Source organism: Aythya marila, assembly GCF_965140915.1.
Source record: "Aythya marila genome assembly, chromosome: Z".
Classification (NCBI taxonomy): domain Eukaryota; kingdom Metazoa; phylum Chordata; class Aves; order Anseriformes; family Anatidae; genus Aythya; species Aythya marila.
The window spans coordinates 86,906,018-86,925,417 of record NC_139080.1 but is presented as its reverse complement, the minus strand read 5'-3'; the positions used below and the strand labels follow the sequence as shown (position 1 = coordinate 86,925,417).

The 19,400-nt window shown below is 48.0% G+C and overlaps 1 protein-coding gene across 1 annotated transcript; it reads left to right on the top strand.

Annotated features, from left to right (window-relative positions):
• Positions 1-297: 297 nt before the first annotated feature.
• LOC309890250 (endoplasmic reticulum aminopeptidase 1-like) lies at positions 298-6,219 on the top strand. Its single transcript, XM_082783936.1, has 7 exons — positions 298-431; positions 1,638-1,772; positions 2,354-2,474; positions 2,836-2,990; positions 3,543-3,656; positions 5,249-5,380; positions 5,926-6,219. Exons 1-7 carry the CDS (start codon positions 423-425, stop codon positions 6,007-6,009), a joined length of 750 nt encoding a protein of 249 aa, XP_082640062.1. The 5' UTR covers positions 298-422; the 3' UTR covers positions 6,010-6,219.
• The last annotated feature ends 13,181 nt before the right edge of the window (positions 6,220-19,400 follow it).

Genomic DNA, 19,400 nt, shown 5'->3' with positions numbered 1-19,400 from the left:
ATGTTAGGAAGATCTTCTTTACTGAAAGGGTTGTTAGACACTGGAACAGGCTGCCCAGGGAAGTGGTGGAGTCACCATCCCTGGAAGTCTTTAAAAGACGTTTAGATGTAGAGCTTAGGGATATGGTTTAGTGGGGACTGCTAGCGTTAGGTCAGAGGTTGGACTCGATGATCTTGAGGTCTCTTCCAACCTAGAAATTCTGTGATTCTGTGAAATTACTTGATTTTCACACAAGGTGGTGAACACTGCATATAAAGGCATGTGGACTAAAGGTTTTCTCTTTTTTCCTTAGAGTGCTCGCAGCAACGCATTTTGAGCCAACATTTGCAAGAACAGCCTTCCCGTGTTTCGATGAACCAGCTTTCAAAGCCAGATTTTCAGTTAAGATTAGGAGGGAACCAAAGCACCTTGCGCTGTCCAATATGCCCCTTGTAGGTGGATACATTCAATGTTGTGCTGTTGCTTGATGACCTGTAGAAAGGAAAGTGAAAGGAGAAGAGAATATCTAGGAAGTTGCTGTTCATGGGAATATTGACCTAAAGATTATGTCAATTCTTTTCTGAGAGTAAATGATTGCTGGTAGTGTTGATACACAGTTATGAAGGAATGCAACAGATGTTGCATCCTAGGGGTTCCTGTTCTCTGCAGTGGTTTGAGAACAATGTAATCTCACTAACCTTTATTTTACCCATAAAATGCTTTCAGTCTTTGTCTTAGATTTTAAGAATTAATATTAAAATGTATCTGAATACAGACACAATATTATTCAGGACCATATATATATATATATATATTAAACAACAACAACAAAAAGGTTATTTTGGCCTTCAAAAAATGTCTGTGAAAGTGGAGTATGTGTAACACCTACAAATATGGTTTGCAGTTACAAAGATGTAGGCGTATGTAGGGTGGGTCACATGTCATACATTTGGTCTTACTCTGTGCATAAGAGATTCTTCACAAATTCTTCTGCATTATTGATTCGTGATTTGCCAGGAAACTAACCCTTATAAATGAGGGAACAACGCCTCCCCATACACCAAGTACATTTCAAAAAAATGAAGTCTTTTGGAAGTTGGTTAAAAACAAACTATCAAACAAAACAGTTCTTGTATTGAAAAGTGGATAAAATAATGAATGAATGGTGGGTGCTAGTTTTAGTATTTCAATGTGGCTAAATATACTCCAAGTGTAAGTTAGTTACCTAAGGCGAATCAAAAGGGAAAACTCTAACAGGCGACTCATTTTGTCTTGAAATAGATATCTGAGAGAGCTGAGTCATTGTTTGGAGTAGTTTATTTCTCTCATGTGTAACAAGTGATGTTTAGATTTAGACAACTTCTGATCAACTCAAGTGTGATCTTAATTAGATTGATGTGCTGGCAGACACTGAGGAAAATTAAAGCTTTTGAATGAGTATCTTTATCTAGTTTTAGCAATGTTGAAGTAACACTTACGAGTGAAACTACCTGTATGTTTCTGTTTTCTTTGTGTGGGGACGGGCTGGCACAGGGTTGACTTCTTTCCAACTTGTCTTTAAAATTGTCTTAGTGAAACTGAAAAGAAACACATTGATTTTTGGTGCCAAAGTCCATAGAGGTACTACCGGATGATGAGCTGTGCTTGTCTTTTTTTAGATGAAGACTGTGAATATAAATTCATGGCTTGTTGAAGACCATTTTGATACCAGTGTCAAGATGAGTACCTACCTCGTGGCCTTTATTGTTTCCGATTTCAAATCCATCAGCAAAATATCCAGTCATGGAGTTAATGTAACTATTCTGATTTTCTAAGAGCTTATTATATAACAAAATCTATATGGAAACATATAGTGTACTTTCAAGCTAAATTGTTGGATTTATACATTGTGAAGTTTGACATGAACGAGAGGAGAGAAAAACGTTGGCTTTGTAATTGGATTATTAGTTTGCATTAAGACTAATTTTACTAATTCCAAAAGTTTTTGGTAATATGCTTTCTTTTTATATACTTACGTGCATTGGTAATGTTGTTTCAAGTAAGACTGTTTGATTAAAAGGAAATTAAATATAGTTTTATTGGAGAATCAGGAATAAAACAGAACAGTGGTAGTTACACAGCTCTGGCTTGGTAGGGGATGGAAGGTATAGATGTCCTTTTACAGGCATAGTGGTTCTGGAGGATAAAGTAAAATTCTCATTTCTAATTTTGCACATATCTGTATCTGTATTTTTTAAAAGTAACTTTTGTACGAAAGCTGTTAGGTATGTGCTCTACTTTCACTTTTCATGACCACTCACGCACCTATGTTAAAGAACAAATTCTGTAAACTTTTGATGCTGGCATTTAAATACTGCCTGCTTGTTTACTGTAGATTTCTGTATACACGGTACCAGAGAAGATCCACCAAGCTGATTATGCCCTGGATGCGGCAGTAAAACTTTTAGACTTTTATGAGGATTACTTCAGCATTTCATATCCCTTACCTAAACAAGGTAAGTGTTACCTAATTTAATGTATTCAAGAATAGCATTAAGAATAGAGAGTAAAATTGCATAAAATCAGTGAGTTAGGTAAGACTGGGACAATTTTGGCTCCCATGTTTTTAAACTGTCTGCTTCGTGTAACTTAAGAGTATGTTGAAAAGCTTCACTGAGAACGGAAAATCCTTCTACAGAGAACTTTTTAAAGGTATGTTTTTGCTGTTACATTTAGGAGAAGCCTTAAAGAAGGTGTGATGTGGGAGCTGTTGTGAAGTGGGATGAGCAGGTGACTGGGTTCTTTACTGGGTCAAACAATCCTAGCAGTTTATTAATGCTTCCCTCCCCCCCTCCTCCTTCCTCCCCCCTCCACCAGATTTAGCAGCTATTCCTGATTTCCAGTCTGGTGCTATGGAAAACTGGGGATTGACCACATATCGGGAATCCGCATTGTTGTATGACCCTGATAAATCCTCAGCATCTTCTAGTCTTTGGATTTCTATGATAATAGTCCACGAACTGGCTCATCAGGTGAGATTTAGGAGCAACAATAAAGGATCAGAAGGGACCCACAAAGTGGTCACAGCTGTGTGGATGGAGAGATATTTGAGAATATAGACTGAAAAGAGCTGTTTCAGTTTGAGGGTGTTCATCCGTGAATCACGCGACTGTTCCCAATAAAGTCTCGTTGGGCTTCATAGACATGCAGGGCTGTAACCAAAATCTGTATAGTTCAGTAGCTGTAGTGCTCTGGGGACTTTGCACCATTGCTAACCCTTGAAATTATTTGCAAGCCATGAATATAGGTAAAAAAGTTAAGAATCGTTACGGGTTTATGCGTGGCTCTCCTATCAAACCTGGTTTATGTATAAAGTTTCATGGAATTGTAATGGAAACCCATGCTGTGGAGTATTACCATTAAAATAAGAAACGAAATAGAAAGAGGCCAGAGTAAGCTGCATTACTACAAAAATGTGCCTTAAACGTCAGTGACATGGTATAAATTCAATTTCATATCAGTCAGTAGCAGCTTTTGTGAAAAACCGTGTAATTAAATTAAAATTGTTGTTGCTGTTGTTTCAGTGGTTTGGCAACCTAGTTACCATGGAGTGGTGGAATGACCTGTGGTTAAATGAAGGGTTTGCAAAATTCATGGAGTTTGTGTCGGTCAACATTACCCATCCAGAACTGAAAGTTGTAAGCAGCATTTACTGTATTTTTATTTTATATTTGCATTCTAAGTCCACTAATTTGTAAGGGTGAAGGCCAAGCATGTTTGTGCTGTGAAATAGTTTTTGCTTTCCCTTTGAAAGAACTGTCTGATCTTAACTCGAAGGGTAAGAATATTGATTTTATTGTATCTAATTACTTCAGAAACTGGTGATGGAAGTTAATGATTGCAATCAAAGTATATTCTCTTTTCAAAAGCTATTTAGACTTCGGAAAGTATAAAGGCATTGCTAGTTAGTCAAGGGAGGTGATTGTCCCGCTCTACTCTGCGCTGGTGTGGCCTCACCTCGAGCACTGTGTGCAGTTCTGGGCACCGCAGTACAAAAAGGATGCAAAACTGTTGGAGAGTGTCCAGAGGAGGGCTACAAAGATGGTGAAGGGCCTAGAGGGGAATACGTACGAGGAGAGGCTGAGGGCACTGGGCCTGTTCAGCCTGGAGAAGAGGAGGCTGAGGGGGGACCTCATCGCGGTCTACAGCTTCCTCACGAGGGGGAGTGCAGAGGCAGGCACCGACCTATTCTCTGTAATCACCAGTGATAGGACCTGCAGAAATGGTGTCAAGCTGTGGCAGGAGAGGTTCAGGCTTGACAACAGGAAGAGGTTCTTCACCGAGAGGGTAGTCGCACACCTGAACAGGCTTCCCAGGGAAGTAGTCACAGCTCCAAGCCTGTCGGAGTTGAAGAAGCGATTGGACTGTGCTCTTAGTCATGTGGTCTGACTTTTTGGGTAGACCTGTGCTGTGCCAGGAGTTGGACTTGATGATCCTTATGGGTCCCTTCCAACTTGGGGTATTCTATGATTCTATGAAATTAATTTTTTTCCCTCATGTACAGTCAGACTTAAATCCTAATGAAGACCCCCAAATCCTCCCGCTAGCTTTAGCACAGGTTCAATATATGAAACTTTGCAAGTATGCAAAGTTTCCTTTCCTTTCCTTTCCTTTCCTTTCCTTTCCTTTCCTTTCCTTTCCTTTCCTTTCCTTTCCTTTCCTTTCCTTTCCTTTCCTTTCCTTTCCTTTCCTTTCCTTTCCTTTCCTTTCCTTTCCTTTCCTTTCCTTTCCTTTCCTTTCCTTTCCTTTCCTTTCCTTTCCTTTCCTTTCCTTTCCTTTCCTTTCCTTTCCTTTCCTTTCCTTTCCTTGCCTTGCCTTGCCTTGCCTTGCCTTGCCTTGCCTTGCCTTGCCTTGCCTTGCCTTGCCTTGCCTTGCCTTGCCTTGCCTTGCCTTGCCTTGCCTTGCCTTGCCGTGCCTTGCCTTGTCGTCCCCTTCCCCTTCCCCTTCCCCTTCCCCTTCCCCTTCCCCTTCCCCTTCCCCTTCCCCTTCCCCTTCCCCTTCCCCTTCCCCTTCCCCTTCCCCTTCCCCTTCCCCTTCCCCTTCCCCTTCCCCTTCCCCTTCCCCTTCTCCTTCCCCTTCCCTTTCCTGCTCTGTAATGAAACCGAAGATATGTTTGGCTTTCCTGATGGGATTTCAACATCATGTAGAATGGACTGAAATATGAACTAATAGGAATTCAGTAGTCACTAAGCAAAATTTGGTAGTAATAATCATTTTTGTCTCCTATTAGGAAGATTATTTCTTATCAAACTGGTTTGATGCCATGGAAGTGGATGCATTAAATTCATCACATCCTGTGTCTACTCCTGTGGAAGATCCAGCTCAAATTTTAGAAATGTTTGATGATGTTTCTTATGTGAAGGTAAAATCTGTAACTGATTTCATTCTCAGTTGTACTGATTGTACTATACGTCTGCATTGTACTGATTTCAGTCAGTCCTTTATACAAAACATCCCTGAACCGTGGTGTTAATATACTTTTTAATGTTGTTTTGATCTTTATATTCTATCTCAATCGTAGTCCAAAACTCCTGCATGTAGTTCAAATTGTGGTTTCCTGTTCCATCTATAAAAAGAGGAGGTTTTTGCCCCTTCTTACCTATTGTGTATCAATTGAAACATTAAAACATTATTTTAGGTGCTTAAACCAACCAGCGTTTTTCATTGGAGCCTGCTCTATATAGTAATTGAGAAAATAATAGCATATTTTACTCAATCCAAAATATATTTAAGGAAATAAGGAAAGCCAAATTACCGTCTAAATATATATAAAACCCAATTATTTCTCATCAGACAGACATACAAAATTGAACTGCTGTTTAGGTTAGCCTGCTGAAAATTTTCTGAAAGAAGCATCTTGCTATCTAGGGAGTGGTTTTGTAAACATTTTGTCACACTTTTTTTCAGGGATCCTGTATATTAAATATGTTGAAGGACTACCTGACTGATGATGTTTTTAAAGCTGGACTTGTGCAGTACCTGCAGAAGTAGAGCTATCAAAACGCAAAAAATGAAGATTTGTGGAACAGTAAGACAAATGCAACTATTTCTTATTCTCTTTTTTGTTTTCTTTTTTTTACTTTTTTTTTTTTCCCCCCAAATTTCATAGCTTTTTGTGAATAGTGTGTTTTTGTAGTATATTAATGAGGCTTGTGACCAATACTTATGGTAATGATATCAAAAACAGATGACCAAAACTTTCTTCTACAGATCTGTCCCACAGTAGGTACCGATAAAGTGAACAACAAAGTGATGGCTTTTGCAGAAGGAACCAACAGTCATCTTCAAATGCAGTAAGCATCTAGTTTTTTACTCATCAGTATTTGAGAGTTTGGTATTTATCAGAGTCCTCTCATGTTACTATACTGAGCTCTGGCATCGGTATGTGTACAGACAGAAATCCTACCTCTGTGCCTAGGGCTGACCGGAAAACAGCACTATTTAAAGAGATGTCACTAACTATGTAAAAGTGTCCCGAAAAAGAACAGCCAGAGTTGTCATTGATATCCCATGTTCCAATCTAAACTTAACTATGCTGAGGTTACAAATTTACAGCAGTTTTTATGAAGTTCTTAACTACTAAATTCATTGTCTATGCACTCCATCTTCCTCCTCTTCTTACGTATCCAAGCTTGTCCGTGATTTTTATTGCAACTTTTTCACCGGTAAGAAGATGTCGTCCAAGCTTTACCTTTGCAAACCCACCTAAAAGTGCAAACACGGACATTTAAGCGCGGCGCCCAACGGGAGGGAGGGAGGGAAGGAGGGAGGGAGGGAGGGAGGGAGGGAGGGAGGGAGGCGCAGCGGGGCGGCCATGTTGGGAGGGTCGGCGCTGCTGCTCTGCACCCTGCGGGGTCTGGGGGAGGGTGGGGAAGGAGGAACATGGTGATGCGCAAGGCCAGGGGGCCTGAGGAGATGGATCTGTGGGTCCTGAGCAAGTGGGCAGGCATTGCCCATCACCAGGCTGGGCAACCAGATCCAGTGGGTGGCACCCCTGGCCATGGCAGGGGGAGTGGAACTAGGTGGTCTTTGAGGCCCCTTCCAACCTGAGCCACTCGACATTTCTATGACTGTAGGATTCCGCGATTCTATGAAGAAGACCAAGACACTGTCTGTGGCAGGGTCACAACTCTTTATTGGGATGACAACCACATTTGCCCTGCTAAAGGCGCGGGGGCCTCTTGCAGGGCTGGGGAGAGTCCGGGTCGCTGTCGGCTCTCCTCTTCGGGGGGCGCCGCGGCCCCCCAGGTGAGCTGTCCCTGCCCTGGCCAGGAGGAGAGGGCCCGTGGCTTGTGCCCGGCACCGCAGCCTGTTCTGCTTCCTCCTCTTCAGGCTCTGAGAAGAGCTCCTCCTGCTCCTCAGGCATGGGTGCAGCGCGCGGGTGGCCAGGACCCCCAGGCAGGGCGGCACTGGAGGTGCTGGGCAGCTCCTCAATGTCCGAATCCTCCGCGCTGCTGGAGGAGAGCAGGCTGGCGACAGGAGTGTCCCGGGGGGAGGCAGCAGGGCTGGAGGTGGCCTCCGGGCTGTCTTCGGGCTCCCAGGTGTCTTGGGAGCCCTCGAGGTCCACTTCAGGGCCGTTGTACACATAGAGCTGGCTGGCAGGACGCGGTTCCAGGAAGCCCAGCTCCTCGAGGAACTCCTCGCTGCACGTCTCCTCCATGATGGAGATGAGCCGCTGCACAAAGCTCACCGTGTGGCCCTGCAGCAACGGCTGCAGCTCCTGCACCAAGGCGTGCTCATCGAGCCCACAGCGGCACAGCCAAGCGACGATGTTGGCCTCCAGCATGTCCTGGTCCCACCAGGCAGCGTCGAACAGCTCCCTGGCTTGCTGGCGCACCCAGGAGCGCAGCGGACCGAGGACTTCTAGGTGTTCCCTGAAGAGGGCTGCCCATTCCTCGGGCGGGAGGCCTCTCACGGCAGGCTGGGGCATGGGCTCTGCAGCCCCCTGCTCGTCCTGGGGGCTGTCGTCTTGCGCCTCTGCATCGGGGGCCAGCTGCACCTCCAGGAAGTCGTCTTCCGCCCAGATGGAGTAGCGGATGGAGGTGATGTGCTGCCTGCAGAGGGGGCAGGTGCTGCTTCTCTTGGCCCAGCGCATGATGCACCCGAAGCAGAAGTGGTGCACACAGGGGAGGACGTAGCTGGGCTCCTTGGGGACCCCCTGGCACACAGGGCAAGTGATGTCCTGGGCCTCACTTGCCATGGTGTCGGCTCGCTGCAGCGGGCTGGGGAGAGCTGCAGATGGGGAGCTGCTTCCCCTGGCTGGCACCGCTGCGACAGCTGATGTGCGCTGCAAGAAGGAGAGAGGTCAGGGTCAGTGGCTGAGCCAGGGCAGGCAGCGGCAGTGCCCCGGCCCCTCAGCAGGACAAAACCCCAAGCCGAGCCCCGGGGCACGTGTCCCCGCACAGCTCACCTGCACTGCTGCGAGCACTCCCTCCACAGCCCCGGCTGCCTGAGCCAGGCAGGGCCGGGGAAACGCAGGCACTGGCTGCGGGGACGGGCACCGAGAGCAGTTGCCGACGGCCCCACAGCACAGCTCCAACAAATCTCCCAAGAGATCCTTGCTCGGCACTCCAAGCCTCGCACACACGCTCAGCGGGAGTCCAGGCACGAGCCAGGCTGGGCCAGGCTCTGCCGGCGCCCCAGTATAAGCAGCGAGGGCCGTGAGGTCACAGCCCATTGCTGGCTGACTTCACAGCCCATCGCTGGGTGACCTCAGAGCCCAGCGCTCTGGGTGATTCCCAAAAACCAAAACACGTGTCTGAAAGCACTTGCCAGACATTTGGTGAACCCCGGCAGCTTGGCTGCCATGACCACTTCACTGGGAGGCCTGTTTCAGTGGCCAAGCCCCGTGTTGGTGTACAATCTTCTCCTCGCCTGCAGCCAGACCCTCCACTGTCCCATCTCCTTGCCATTCCCTCGAGTTTTGTCAGTGGCCCCAGAGAGCAGAACTCAGCGCCAGCCCCTCTGCTGCCCTGGTGAGGAAGCTGCTGGCCGCCATGAGGCCTCCCCTCAGTCTCGTGCAGGCTGAACAAACACGCGGACCTCATGTGCTCCTCATCCATCTTATTCTCCCGATCCTTCACCACTTCGAAGCCCTCCTTTGGACACTCTCCAATAACCTGATGTCCTTCTGTTAGTGTGCTGCCCAAAAGTGCACCCAGGACAGGACTCGAGGCGCTGCTGAAAGAGCGCAGAGCAGAGCACAGCAATCCCTGCCCCCGCCCAGCTGGCGATGCCGTGCTGGAGGCAGCCCAGGATGCTGTTGCCCCTCCTGGCTGCCAGGGCCCCTGCTTGAATCCCGTTCAACTTGCCATCGACCAAAACGCCCAGAGCCCTCTCTGCAGGGCTGCGCTCCAGCCTCTCGTCCCCCCGACTGTCCATACAGCCAGGGTTGCCCCTTGCCAGGCGTGGAATCCCTCACTCGCTCTTGCTAAACCTCATATGCTTGGGGATTGCCCAGCTCTCTGCTTTGTCAAGGTCTCTCTGCAAAGCCTTCCTCCCCTCGATGGAGTCAGCCACTCCTTCCTGTTTAGCATCATGCCTAAACGGACTCCATATGCCCTCAAGTCCTACATGCGAGTCAGTCGGGACAACGCTGAAGAGAACAGGCCCTAAAATGGAGGCCTGCACAAGCCCCTATGACTGGCCACCAGCCTGATGCAACCCCATTTACAAGAACCCTTGGAGCGCGACCCGTCAGCCCCTTGTTCACCCATCGCATTATGCATTGCTCTAGCTGTGTGCTGCCCAATTTGTCCAGAAGGAGACAGTGAGAAACAGTCTTGAAGCTGTGCTGAAAGCCAAACAGGTGCCATCAGCTGGCTTCCCTTGGGCAACCAGATGGTTGGCCACTTCATCAAAAGAAATCAATGGGGGTGGGCAAGTGATGGGGAGGGGACATCGATAGGCCAGCTGACCTAAACCAACCAAAGGGACATTCCAGAGCACCTGATGCCACACTCAGCAATAAACAGGGGGGCTGCCGTGGGGCAGGGGGCTGTTCCTCCTCAACAACCACTACGTGTTTTGATGCCCTGCTTCCCAGGACATGGCTGAACATCGCTCGTTGATGGGAAGTAGAGAATATTTCCTTTTCCTTCTCTCTGTGCTTCCCCGTGGCCTTATTGTTTCTTTTGTTTCTTTTTCTCCCCATTCCCCTGCCCTTTAATTCAACCATTCTCATCTCCAGCCTCTTTGTGCTGTATTTTCTCTCCCAATTTAATAATAGCCACTCTTCTGGGTTCGCAATAAGTGAACTAATTTTAATTCCTACCTCGCTTTTTTAATTATTTTAAAACAGCATCAGCAAGGTCTGTGGGACACCAGAACACCCTTATATAACACCCAAAGAATTGCCATCTCCCTTTGGTGATTTGTACCACCGTGCCTGCTGTTTGTCATCATCGCACCATGCCCTGCTGAGATAGCTTGGCTTTGTCTTGCTGCCCTCCTTGTAGTTACGAGAAGGCTGCCCTGAGGCTCCTCTGCAGTCTGACCAAACATCTTTGCCTCAGCCCCTCCTCACTGAGCAAGGGCCCCAACCCCTGAGCATTGTGAAATTGCCTACAATGCATTTCTAAGGATCTCCCTAATGGGTTTTTGAAGACAAGATTGAAATTCTTCCTCCGTGGAAAGGAACCCATGATGGAGCAAAACACAAGTTTTCATACAAGCATGTTGGACGTGCTTATGGTTTATCTCATTTCTGTGTCTCAGAGAATTGCTTGTTCGGCTAACAATTTGACCTCTTTGAAAGCGTTTGTCCTGACCGTCTCTCAATTGTTTGCCAATGCCTCCTGCTGGCCACTGGCTGCCGCTGTTTGTCTAGGTAAAGAACAGCTTGTTGCACACGCACCGTCAGTTTTAAGCGGCTCTGGCAAAGACGTGCATGCCTGATGTAGCTTTGCATATTTAAGAAGAGATAAAAGTGTAGCTTCCACTCAAGTGAAAAATCTCATCTGCACTCAGCCTTTCCTATGTGAGTTCAGAACCTCTCACCAAGGAGGGCCGAGATGCTGAAGTTGCTGAAGTTGTGTGACTTTCTCCGTTTCCTCACGGCAACATTTAGCCATGATGCTAACTAAAATACAAAACGTGAAATCTTGGATAATTAGGGACTCCGCCTGCGGCATATCACAACAGTGTCATGGTCAGATGTGTCTCGGTGAGACAACCTGAAAGCCTCATGCTTGAATGTAGTGCGTGTTCTTGCAGCAGGGACACCTGGACGAGGACTGCGTGACAGAGCTTTCCGTGTTTCACAACCAGAGCAGGGAGAGTATATCGGAATTAATATCAGAGGTAAGAAATACATGTTGTTACTTTGTTGTAATTAAGCATGCTGATACAGTAAGTAACCTTAGCGTATTGGCAGCCTCATGGTCCCTTATTCTCAGGCGTGAGTTTTGCTGTGCTTTTCCAACCTACGGAATCCCCACAGAATTTCAGATCTGTCAGTACAGCTCTGAAGCTCAAATTTGCCTTTTCTTTTTCCTCCTTTCATTGTGTTTCCTAAACTTTATTGATATTTTCTACCATGCTGATATCCTTATGAATTTCTGAAAGGCAAAATAGACTCGCCCTAAAGATGTCTGGATGAACAACAGATTTCATGCACTGGCTGAACTCCGTGCTTTGAAATGTTCTGATAGCGGAGGGAAAACTTTCAGTGCATCGCTCAGCCAGGCTATAAAATAAGCGTGGGGGAATTACTTTTCACAAACTTTGAAAGAAGTGAATCAGTTCCTGTCCCATTGGAATAAAAATGTCAAAAGCTGAGCTGACTAGCTGTAGAGGAATTGTACCAATGTGTTAGTGGTGATATTCTAACCTGGTAGAAGAGACTTACAAGATGAGGTGGACTCCGGCCTTAATGTGAAGCTGAAAATTGTCCTTTGAAATTTATTTTTTTTTTTATTCTACTGTATAGAATGAAGACTTGGGATCAAATCTTTCACATAACTGTAGCAGAAACAGACTTTTAAAGTATGTGTTCTACTTAAAATGGATAAATTTTGGAGTAAACATTGTTGTTTGTTTGCTTGTTTTTGTTTGTTTGTTTGTTTGTTTTTCAGTTACAGGAAATACAGGAAATAATCTGAATAATCTGCTCACAGGAGGAAACAGCTTGTCCAATTAAGTTTTGGCATTTACACGGTTCTTTACTAGGGGACTTCTATTGCCTTATAACTTATTCAGGCTAATGGTATTATGCTGCAAACCTGGCAAGCATTTTTCTTGCAGTCCTCATAGCAGTTGTGATACTGAAAATCACACCAAATGTTGATTAAAAAAATTTTTCTTGTTGTACTCCCAGTCAACTTGCTAGCAGGCAGCCTGGGAAGAGGAAAGAACTCGACTCCGTGTATGCACTACGCAGAAACAACTAAAACATTGGTCTGTTATCAGCACTACTTCCATTAAAAATCTAAACATAGCACCACATGAGCTACTATGGACAAAATTAAATCTATCACAACCAATCCAGCACATACAGGAACAATGGTGGTCTGTCAAACCTTCCTGGCCCTGAGTTGACCATGAGGGTAATGATTTAAAAAAGTAGGTGATGAGGTGATTCCTGCACCTGTTTGAGCCTCTGGTGTGGGTATAATAAGGGATTGGCCCCAGTATTAGCGATGACAGTGAAAGGTGAATTAACAAAATATTTGGTGGAGAGGGAAACTGTTAAAAAAATCCATTCCCCTTTTAATTCTCCAGTACGGCCAGTTACAAGTGTTAAGGACATGATGGCTTACAGTAAACTACAGAAAGTTGAATGCAGCTACTAAACCATTGACTGTCACAGCACCCAGTCTGTCTGACATACCTAATCTGCTTAATACAGCAGGATTTCAAGGATGGCTGTCGTTGGTGTTCGAGATATCTTTTGGTCACATTACCATGGCAGGGACAAGACAAATTTGCTTTTACTTTGGAAGTAATAGAGCATTTTTTTGCTCATTTACCCCAGAGGTTTAAGCACAGACCTGCACCAACACATGCTGAATTGGCTAAGACATTAGAAGAAGTAAGGTTACCCGCTGGAATCACATTAATTCGATAGGGAGATATTGAGTGGGAGCAGTGACGAGCAGCAAGTACAAGAAGGAATGGGCTTCCTCATAGACAGACATATGCCAGCAGTACTCGTATTTGTTACCCACTCTCACAACTGTTTGCACTTGCTGGCAGTTGTACTGATTAGTGTGCTAAGAAGCTACCCAAGAATGGCCAGGGGTATATTCCGAACATAGAGTCAACAAAATATCAACATAATATCAACAAAATTCTCAAATTCACCTTTCCAACCAAATGGCACAAGGATAACACTAGCACTACAGAAAGTACAAATGCGAATTTTGAGTACAACGAGATCTGGACAGGCTGGAGAGCTGGGCAGGAAGAAACCAAATGAGATTGTTCGAAATGGCTCAGTCTTCAAAATAGGATTAAATAAAAAAATAGGATTTATTAAAAGAATAGAGGTAAGCAAACAGCGCTGGGTGCACCGGGAGTCTCCGCTCCACCAGGACGCACACCAGTTACATCAAGCAGCTGATTTTTATGCTCCTAGACTAATACATATTCATTACTACTTCTGAAAAAAACAGGTTATTATAATTAGCTTCCGGGGTCCAGTCCCTCCTACTGGAGCATGCGCATCAGTCTCTGGTGGTCCCTCTGGGGGTCTCTAGGGGTCTTTCATGCTGAAGGCTCGTAGTCTTCCTCTCCAAGACTTTTTCTTGTCCTTCCCCTTTGTACTCCTTGGCACTGTGTCAAGTTTATACAGCATCCCCTGCAGGTCTTGTCTCCTAGCCGTCCTTCAGCTTCTTTTTTTTCTTCTTCTTAATCTCTTGGCCACCTGGCCAGATATCAGAGGCCTGCATAGTATCCCATAACAGTCACTAGTTGTTATCAGTTGTTCTGAAACCCCCAGGCATCAAAGACTTCATACAAACACAAACAGCTTTCTTACTGACACTTCACCAGTAATTAAAACATTCCTCACCAGCCATTCACGGGGACAGTCACACCTATAGCAGTGTTAAGTTAATCTCGAAGAAGACAAAAAAAAGGCTGTAACTGTTAGAAATAGAAGTCTGGAATAACAAAGGCAAACAGGTTCATAAATTTGAGGAGTATTTTCTGAAGACTTGATAAATTGACTAGAATGAGGGGGAGACTGGGACACACTGCATCTGTGGTTCAAGAATTAAATTGCCAGTGCAGGGCCCAGAGGCAGACAGGACTGTTCTTTATGGACACAAATTGTTAAAACATTCCTAACGAGGTTTAACAAGAGCAAGTGTAGAGTCCTGCACCTGGGAAGGAACAATCACATGTATCAGTACAGGCTGGGGGATGACCTGCTGGAGAGGAGCTCTGAGGAGAAGGACCTGGGGGTCCTGGTGGACGACAGGTTGACCATGAGCCAGCAGTGTGCCCTCGTGGCCAAGAGGGCCCATGGGATCATGACGTGCATTAAAAGGAGAGTGGCCAGCAGGGCAGGGGAGGTGATCCTCCCTCTCTACTCAGCCCTGGTCAGGCCTCACCTGGAGTACTGTGTCCAGTTCTGGGCTCCCCGGTACAAAAAAGACAGGGATCTCCTGGGAAGAGTCCGGCGGAGGGCAAGGAAGATGATAAAGGGCCTGGAGCATCTTCCCTATGAGGAAAGGCTGAGAGACCTGGGTCTGTTCAGCCTGGAGAAGACTGAGGGGAGCTCTTACCAATGTTTACAAATATCTTCAGTGTGGGAAACAGTGGGATTTGTCCAACCTCTCTTCAGTGGTTAGCAGGGACAGGACAAGGGCCACAAGACAGAGCCCAGGCAGTTCCGCACCAACACGTGAAAGAACTTCTTCATGGTGCGGGTGACGGAGCACTGGGACAGGCTGCCCAGGGAGGTTGTGGAGTCTCCTTCTCTGGAGATATTCAAGGCCCATCTGGATGCCTCCCTGGGCAGCCTGCTCTGAGGAACCTGCTTTGGCAGGGGGCTTGGACCCGATGACCTCTTCAGGTCCCTTCCAACCCCTTCAATTCTGTGATTCTGTGAGAAGAAAAAGATCGGGCTACCAGGCTAGCAGGTCTGTATCTGAGATCTCAAATTGTACCTTCATCCTGATGTTGGTGATGCTCCTGGGGAGAGGTTACCAGCACCACCACCGAGGACCTTCTTTTCCATTGTCAGTTCTTATTGCAGAGATATCTGAGCCTGTTGTCCTTTACTAGAGATCTGCTCTTTCTGCAGGGTGAGAAACTCTTTTGGTAGTTGTTCTGCTCTGGTCATCTGCCTTGGTCATCCTAGAGTTTCCAGCATTCCTTGGGTGGTTTTGTCCTTCAGCCGTGGTACACATGGACCCAGGAACTTACTTCTGTGCCACAGGAGTGGTTAGAAACGCTTGGAACGGACCAGCCCACCGTGATGACAGAGCGTATTTTCATTTGAACTCCTTTGCAAGGACTCCTTTAAGGCTGGCAGGAATCTCGTGGAGCTGTGGCAAGTCCTGTACCTGTGGAATAACAACCCCAGGCACCTGGACATGCTATGGGCACCCTGCTGGAGAGCAGCCTGGCAGAAAATGACCTGAGGTTCCTGGTGGACACCACGTTGAACATAAGCCAGCAACGTGCCCATGCAGCAAGGAAGGCTGATGGCTGGCGAAGCCCTGTGTGAAGCTGGAGAGCTGGGTCCTTTTCTGGGCTTCCATGTACTAGACAGATGTGAGTGTAGCGGAGAGAGTCCAACCAAGATGATCTCTGCTATTTATCAGAAGAGTCTGGGGACTCGCTGGGCTCTGACAAGTTGTCTCTTATTGCAGAACCCCTTATCAGGGGGGTTGGTCAAGAAGCTTTATGTATCCACTTCTGTTCCCCACCACAGATTGAGAAATGGTAATTCTTAGCATGCCAAAGATTTTGAAAGTACTTAAATTATCTCATAAATGTGAAATTTATGCAGCAGTTCAGGTCACCGGATGCGAGGAGTGTCTGAACCTGTTGCTGCCATCGGCGGGAGGCAGAGAAACTGCGTGCGTGAGGTGCGAGCAGGTGGATGACCTGGTCCGCATGGTGGCGGAGCTCAAGGAGGAGGTGGAGAGGTTGAGGGCCATCAGGGAGTGTGAGCGAGAGATAGACTTGTGGAGTAACTCCCTGCAGGGCCTCAAGGAGAGGTACCGAGGTGAGACATCCCAAATGGGGGTGGACCCCCTGCCCTGTAGCCGTCGGGCAGAGGGAGGATGGTCGGGCCCAGGAGGATGCCTAGGGCGAGGAGGTCGACTCCACGCCTCAGGACTGCCTCCACCAAGAAAGACAGGAGGGTTATTGTTGTTGGAGACTCTATTCTTAGGGGAGCAGAGGGCCCTATTTGTCGGCCTGACCCTACCCGTAGGGAAGTGTGCTGCCTCCCTGGGGCCAGGGTCAGGGCCGTTGCCAGGAAGCTTCCCAACCTGGTACGCCCCTCTGACTATTATCCTCTTTTGGTAGTCCAGGCGGGCAGTGACAACATTGAAGAGAGAAGCCTGAAGGCTATCAAACGAGACTTTAGGGGGCTGGGTCGGTTAGTGGATGGAGCGGGAGTGCAGGTGGTGTTTTCATCCATCCCTGCGGTGGCAGGGAGGGGAACAAAGAGGACAGGGAAAGCCCACCTGTTAAACACGTGGCTCCGGGGCTGGTGCCAACGCAGAAATCTTGTTTTTTTCGATCATGGGGCACTTTACTCAGCACCTGGCCTGATGGCCTCAGACGGGTCGCTATCTTTTAGGGAAAAAAGGATCCTGGGCCAGGAGCTGGCAGGGCTCATTGAGAGGGCTTTAAACTAGGTAGGAAGGGGGATGGGGCTGAAGCAAGGATTGTTGGGGCTGTGCCAGGGGGAGCAATGGCAAGGCCGGGGGATAAGGTAATGGCCCAGCTGAAGTGCATCTACACCAATGCGCGCAGCATGGGTAACAAACAGGAGGAGCTGGAAGCCATCGTGCAGCAGGCAGGCTACGACTTGGTTGCCATCACGGAGACGTGGTGGGACCAGTCTCATGACTGGAGTGCTGCAATGCCTGGCTATAAGCTCTTCAGAAGGGACGGGCAGCACAGAAGGGGTGGTGCTGTGGCTCTCTATATTAGAGAGCCTTTCGATGTTGTAGAACTCGAGGCTGGGAATGACAAGGTCGAGTCCCTTTGGGTTAGGATCGGCAGGGACAACAAGGCTAGCGTCCTGGTCGGGGTCTGCTATAGACCGCCGAACCAGGATGAAAAGACTGATGAGGAGTTCTACAGGCAGCTGGCAGAAGTTGCGAAATCATCAGCTCTTGTACTCGTGGGGGACTTCAACTTCCCTGACATATCCTGGAAGCACAACACAGCCCTGAGAAAGCAGTCCAGGAAGTTTCTGGAGAGCGTGGAAGATAGCTTCCTGACGCAGCTGCTTAGTGAGCCTACCAGGGGTGGTGCCCCGCTAGACCTTCTCTTCACAAACAGAGAAGGACTGGTGGAGGATGTGATTGTCGGGAGCTGTCTTGGGCAGAGTGACCACGAAATGGTGGAGTTCTCTATTCTTGGCGAGGCCAGGAAGGGGACCAGTAAAACCGCTGTATTGGACTTTCGGAGGGCTGACTTTGAGCTGCTCAGGACACTGGTTGGTGGAGTCCCTTGGGAGGCGGTTCTGAAGGGCAGAAGAGTCCAGGAAGGCTGGGCGCTCTTCAAGAGGGAAATCTTAATGGCGCAGGAACGGTCTGTTCCCACGTGCCCAAAGACGAGCTGGCAGGGAAGAAGACCAGCCTGGCTCAACAGAGAATTGTGGCTTGATCTTAGGAGAAAAAAGAGGGTTTATAATGTTTGGAATAGTGGGCAGGCCACTAGGGAGGACTATAAGGATGTAGCGAGGCCGTGCAGGGACAAAATTAGGAAGGCCAAAGCTCATCTGGAGCTCAATCTGGCTACTGCCGTTAAAGATAACAAAAAACGTTTCTATAAATACATCAACACAAAAAGGAGGACTAAGGAGAATCTCCATCCTTTACTGGCTGCGGGGGGAAACTTGGTGTAGTGGGTTTACGTGGCAAGGTTTTGGTAGCAGGGGGCCATAGGGGTGGTTTCTGTGAGAAAGATCTAGAAGCTGCCCCATGTTTGGGAAGGGTCCCATTGTTTTCCAGAGCTGAGCCAATAAGCGATATTGTTTTGCGCCTCTGTGAGAGCATATTTAAGACAGGGAAAAAAACGCTGCGCCTCACAGCAGCCGGGAGTGAGAGAACAGCCTTTCACATGCCAAGGTCAGTGTAGAGGGAGGGGGAGAGGTGCTCCAGGCGCCGGAGCAGAAGTCCCCTGCGGCCTGTGGTGAGGAGCATGGTGAAGCAGGATGTCCCCCTGCAGCCCATGGAGTACCACGGTGGAGCAGGGTTCCACGCTGCAGCCCGTGGAGGAGACCACGGTGGAGCAGGTGGCCCTGCACCGACGGAGGCTGCCGCCTGTGGAAGACCCCTGCCGGAGCAGATTCCGGGCCGGACCTGTAGCCCGTGGAGAGGAGCCCACGCAGGAGCAGGTGACCTGGCAGGAGCTGCTGCCCGTAGGGGAGCCAGGTTGGAGCAGTTTTCTCCTGAGGGATGGACCCCGTGGTACGGACCCATATCTGGAGCAGTTCTGGAAGAGCTGCTGCCTGTGGGAAGCCCATGCCGGATCAGTTCATCAAGGACTGCATCCCGTGGGTGGGACCCCACAGCACAAGGGACGAGAGTGACCGAGAAGGAGCGGCAGAGAAGAAGCGCTGTAGACTGACCATAACCCCCATTCCCCCGTTCCCCTGCGCCGCTCGGGGGGAGGAGGTGGAAGAGGGTGGATGGGGGGAAGGTGCTTTTGGTTTCTTTCCTTTGTTTCTCACTTCTCTAGCTTGTTAGTTAATAGGCAATAAATCTTACTATCTCCTTATGCCGAGTCTGTTTTGCCCGTTACAATAATTACTGAGTGATTTTCTCATCCTTGTCTCAACCCTTGAGCCATTTTCACATATTTTCTCCCCATTCCTCTTTGAGGAGGGGGAGTGAGGGAGCGGCTGTGGTGGAGCTCGGCTGCCCACTCGAGCGGAACCACGGCACTTAGTTACAAGAGATGAGGAAAAGGCGGAGGTGCTCAATGCCTTCTTTGCCTCAGTCTTTAGCGGCACTACCGGTTGTTCTCTGGATACCCAGTACCCTGAGCTGGTGGAAGGGGATGGGGAGCAGGATGTGGCCCTCACCATCCATGAAGAACTGGTTGGTGACCTGCTACGGCACTTGGATGTGCACAAGGCGATGGGGCCGGATGGGATCCACCCAAGGGTACTGAGAGAACTGGCAGAGGAGCTGGCCAAGCCACTGTCCATCATTTATCAGCAGTCCTGGCGATCGGGGGAGGTC

Coding starts and splice junctions, on each gene's coding strand:
- LOC309890250 (XM_082783936.1), top strand. Junction 2,991..3,542: donor TCCACGAACTGGCTCATCAG/GTGAGATTTAGG, acceptor CTGTTGTTTCAG/TGGTTTGGCAACCTAGTTAC. Junction 5,381..5,925: donor ATGATGTTTCTTATGTGAAG/GTAAAATCTGTA, acceptor ACTTTTTTTCAG/GGATCCTGTATATTAAATAT.